The sequence below is a fragment of the Gymnoscopelus braueri genome (assembly GCF_963280865.1).
Source record: "Gymnoscopelus braueri genome assembly, chromosome: 21".
NCBI classification, from domain to species: Eukaryota; Metazoa; Chordata; class Actinopteri; order Myctophiformes; family Myctophidae; genus Gymnoscopelus; species Gymnoscopelus braueri.
In genome coordinates this window covers 1,077,709-1,082,708 of record NC_137623.1, presented here as the reverse complement: position 1 = coordinate 1,082,708, position 5,000 = coordinate 1,077,709, and the positions used below count along the sequence as shown (strand labels likewise).

Below are 5,000 nucleotides of genomic sequence, written 5' to 3'. Positions count from 1 at the left end.
GTCTACGCTGGGCAGCTCACTGTAGGAGAAATCTGTGTCTATGCTGGGCAGCTCACTGGAGGAGAAATCTGTGTCTACGCTGGGCAGCTCACTGGAGGAGAAATCTGTGTCTACGCTGGGCAGGTCACTGTAGGAGAAATCTGTGTCTACGCTGGGCAGCTCACTGGAGGAGAAATATGTGTCTACGCTGGGCAGCTCACTGTAGGAGAAATCTGTCAGAAATGTCAGAAGATTTTCAAGAATTCTCCAAAAGCACACACCGTCAAGGACGTGTTTTGACGCGTACTGGTGTTTTCAGTGTTAATGCTTGTTTTTTTTTCAGCATTTTGGGCGAGAACAACGTTTATAACATATTATAAGTGCTGGTTTACCTGTTCATGTCGTCCACTCCGTCTGCTGCAAAGTAGAAGCTCTTCACCTTAGGGTGGCATGCTTTAAACGCACTGCAGAGACACACAGAGAAATGTTCATGCATACAGTACTGCCACTGCACTGTAACTCTATTGTACTCTATCTACATGAAAGGACTTATAGTCACGCACTGCATTGTAGGATGTCAACTTTATGAATGGCATACATTTACTTGCCACTATTAACCACCTAAAACATAAGCCAAAATACCCCCCCCCCCCCTGCACACACACACACACACACACACACACACACACACACACACACACACACACACACACACACACACACACACACACACACACACACACACACACACACACACACACACACACACACAATATACATACATAAATATGTAATAGAACGTTCATTTCATGGAGCACTTACTACTTCTTGCGACATTCACTGGCCCGGTCGATCTTAAACTCTGGAAGACTGACGAAGCCTTCTGCCTTCTCATCCTGAAGGAAAGGAAAGAGGAGACGAGGGAAGGAAAAAGGGAACGAGGGAAGGAAAGAGGGAGCGAGGGAAGGAAAGAGGGAGCGAGGAAAGGAAAGAGGGGGCGAGGAAAGGAAAGAGGGGGCGAGGAAAGGAAAGAGGGGGCGAGGAAAGGACAGAGGGAGCGAGGAAAGGAAAGGGAAGGAAAGAGGGAGTGAGGAAAGTAAAGAGGGAGCGAGGAAAGGAAAGAGTGAGCGAGGAGGGAGCGAGGAAAGGAAAGAGGGTGCGAGGAAAGGAAAGAGGGGGCGAGGAAAGGAAAATGGGAGTGAGGAAAGGACAGAGGGAGCGAGGAAAGGAAAGAGTGAGCGAAGAGGGAGCGAGGAAAGGAAAGAGGGCGCGAGGAAAGGAAAGAGTGAGCGAGGAGGGAGCGAGGAAAGGAAAGAGGGGGCGAGGAAAGGAAAGTGGGAGTGAGGAAAGGACAGAGGGAGCGAGGAAAGGAAAGGGAAGGAAAGAGGGAGTGAGGAAAGTAAAGAGGGAGCGAGGAAAGGAAAGAGTGAGCGAGGAGGGAGCGAGGAAAGGAAAGAGGGAGAGAGGGAAGGAAATAGAGCGAGGATAGTAAAGAGGAAGCCAGGAAAGGAAAGAGGCAGTAAAATAATAAGCTGCTAGAACAACGGACATAGAAATGCTACAGATCCCCTGAGGTGAAAAATGAATTATGATTTATTATTTATTTTTCATGCAATGCAGCAGACTGTAGAGTCGTCCTCTCTGCTCAGTGAATAACACTCTCACCAGCAGAGAGAAGTGTGAGCTCTAAACTAAGCAGAGAGAAGTGTGAGCTGCACTGAGCTCTAAACTAAGCTGAACGTTAGAATGACTGATGTAGCTTCAGGGAAGAAGAAGCTCCAGGGGTTTCCTCGTCAATTATAAAGATATATCTGTAGTGGACGGTCCATCGGTTACGATGTCAGCAATTATAATATAAAGCTAAACAACAACAACAACTAAAAACTTTAGTGGTTCGTTGCTCCCAGTACGTTAAAGCAAATCCTTTTCTGTCGGGTGTAAACCTCATACAGTATGTCCAAAAATATTTTCTCTTTTCAGGATTCACGTTTTGAGCTTGTAGATCTGCTACTGTCGATGTTTTTTTTTATGTGACGCTACAGTAGTATGATCAAGTAGGGCGTTAATTTACGAGAAACCCCCCACCCCCCCCCATAAAAAGTTAAAGAGGTGGTACCATGGGGTTTGCACTTTTTCTGTTTTTCATGTGTCTATGAGGTTGATAGAACTTCATTAAGCCCCCTGGTGGTGTTTTTATGACACCACCAGGGTGAGGGCTCTTCATGAACCACTTTGTTCATGTACCAGTAGAGACAGGTTATAGGGTCATTAGGGTCAGAGGTCACTGACCTCTTCGTTCATGTACCAGTACAGACAGGTTATAGGGTCATTAGGGTCAGAGGTCACTGACCTCTTCGTTCATGTACCAGTACAGACAGGTTATAGGGTCATTAGGGTCAGAGGTCACTGACCTCTTCGTTCATGTACCAGTACAGACAGGTTATAGGGTCATTAGGGTCAGAGGTCACTGACCTCTTCGTTCATGTACCAGTACAGACAGGTTATAGGGTCATTAGGGTCAGAGGTCACTGACCTCTTCGTTCATGTACCAGTACAGACAGGTGTCCTTCAGGACGAACCAATACTTCTTCCACTTCTGGGAGAAGTATCCTTTAGCGTCTCTCTTCCTCCACAGCCAGCCCTCACACTCCCCCCGTCCCAGAGCCTTACAGGAGACACGCCTCCTGCTGAGCACCGCTAGGCCACGCCCCCGACCTGCATGGGACACAATGATAAATATAACTAGGCCACGCCCCCGACCTGCATGGGACACAATGATAATTAGGGTCAGGGTTAAGAAAGTGCTAAACCACCGTAATGATCATTAAAGTGCTTTAGTGGTCAGACACTAAACCACTTTTAGTGCTGATCAGTGTGGTTTGAGAGACTAGCCGTGACCCACAGACACCTACACCCCCACACCCACACCCACACCCACACCCACACACACATAGATTGGTGAAGCAATAGGAAGCTGCGCTGGTACCGAGCGCAAGGCTTTGGATCCCCCCTTCAAGACCTTGGATAAGGCTGGCTCCTCCAGTCTATGTTCATATAGACGCTGGACAAAGCCGGATGCAACCCCACAACCTCCATGGTGGTGGGCAGGGACGCACCCACTGCACCACCTGAGCGCCTCAACAATAGAGTTATTTTAATCTGCTCTGGGACTGAAGGAATGAAAACAGGAGAAGCACAACGGAGGGAGAAACACTTCAGATGGAAGAGTCTGTGTCTGTGATGACGTTCCCACTAAGGCAAGGACCCTTAAATTGATGTATTTAAAATATTTTCAAAAATAGCAAAAAGAGCCAACATTTAAATGGATAAAATGGTTAAATTGATCGTGATGCCATGTTAACTACTTCTAGCTGTCTAACCCCCTTGACCCAATCGACCCCCCCCCCCCCCCCCCCCACAAGGACCTCACTTTGAGAACCACTGCGCTAAGGGCTCCACATGGACCCCCCCCCCTCCCCCGCCCTCCACCAATTAGAACTGCAGTAGTTCAGTGCCTCAGCCTCCCAAAGCAATCTGTCTCCATAAGAACACAAACCCTGTGGTGAGCGGGCAGCATATTCCTCTTCTAACCCATTAGAGGTCCTTATAGACACTGTGGTAGAGGTTTGGGTTGTGTAGTTACCTTATAGACACTGTGGTAGAGGTTTGGGTTGTGTAGTTACCTTATAGACACTGTGGTAGAGGTTTGGGTTGTGTAGTTACCTTATAGACACTGTGGTAGAGGTTTGGGTTGTGTAGTTACCTTATAGACACTGTGGTAGAGGTTTGGGTTGTGTAGTTACCTTATAGACACTGTGGTAGAGGTTTGGGTTGTGTAGTTACCTTATAGACACTGTGTAGAGGTTTGGGTTGTGTAGTTACCTTATAGACACTGTGGTAGAGGTTTGGGTTGTGTAGTTACCTTATAGACACTGTGTAGAGGTTTGGGTTGTGTAGTTACCTTATAGACACTGTGGTAGAGGTTAGGGTTGTGTAGTTACCTTATAGACACTGTGGTAGAGGTTTGGGTTGTGTAGTTACCTTATAGACACTGTGGTAGAGGTTTGGGTTGTGTAGTTACCTTATAGACACTGTGGTAGAGGTTTGGGTTGTGTAGTTACCTTATAGACACTGTGGTAGAGGTTTGGGTTGTGTAGTTACCTTATAGACACTGTGTAGAGGTTTGGGTTGTGTAGTTACCTTATAGACACTGTGGTAGAGGTTTGGGTTGTGTAGTTACCTTATAGACACTGTGTAGAGGTTTGGGTTGTGTAGTTACCTTATAGACACTGTGGTAGAGGTTTGGGTTGTGTAGTTACCTTATAGACACTGTGGTAGAGGTTTGGGTTGTGTAGTTACCTTATAGACACTGTGGTAGAGGTTTGGGTTGTGTAGTTACCTTATAGACACTGTGGTAGAGGTTTGGGTTGTGTAGTTACCTTATAGACACTGTGGTAGAGGTTTGGGTTGTGTAGTTACCTTATAGACACTGTGTAGAGGTTAGGGTTGTGTAGTTACCTTATAGACACTGTGGTAGAGGTTTGGGTTGTGTAGTTACCTTATAGACACTGTGGTAGAGGTTTGGCTTGTGTAGTTACCTTGCCATGATGTAACTCCAAAGGTGGACAAGAAATCTTTGATTGATCTGATTTGATTTGATTAATCTACCAAAGTGTCTATAAGGTAACTACACAACCCAAACCTCTACACAGTGTCTATAAGGTAACTACACAACCCAAACCTCTACACAGTGTCTATAAGGTAACTACACAACCTAAACCTCTACACAGTGTCTATAAGGTAACTACACAACCCACACCTCTACCACAGTGGTCTGGCCCTTTAAGATCTGAGGCCAATTCTTAAAAAAAAAACGTCTAAATCCTATCAGTTTTCTGAAAAAAACGTTTGTTGCTCTATCAGTGAAAACTTTTTCTCGTTAAGGACCCTCAAAATTACACGAAATTGAGGGAAATGGACATATCTCCGTTCCTCTTGTTTTACGGCAAAAACAATCCACA

The 5,000-nt window shown here is 46.0% G+C and overlaps 1 protein-coding gene across 1 annotated transcript in view; it reads right to left on the bottom strand.

Annotated features, from left to right (window-relative positions):
* Positions 1 to 5,000, bottom strand: part of LOC308077558 (connector enhancer of kinase suppressor of ras 2-like) — a gene marked incomplete at both ends in the record, with an annotated part of 72,351 nt that overhangs the window by 13,206 nt on the left and 54,145 nt on the right. Inside the window, 3 exon segments of the mRNA XM_080418306.1 lie at positions 372 to 443; positions 802 to 875; positions 2,513 to 2,694. Of these exon segments, the coding sequence (XP_080274432.1) occupies positions 372 to 443; positions 802 to 875; positions 2,513 to 2,694 (328 nt within the window).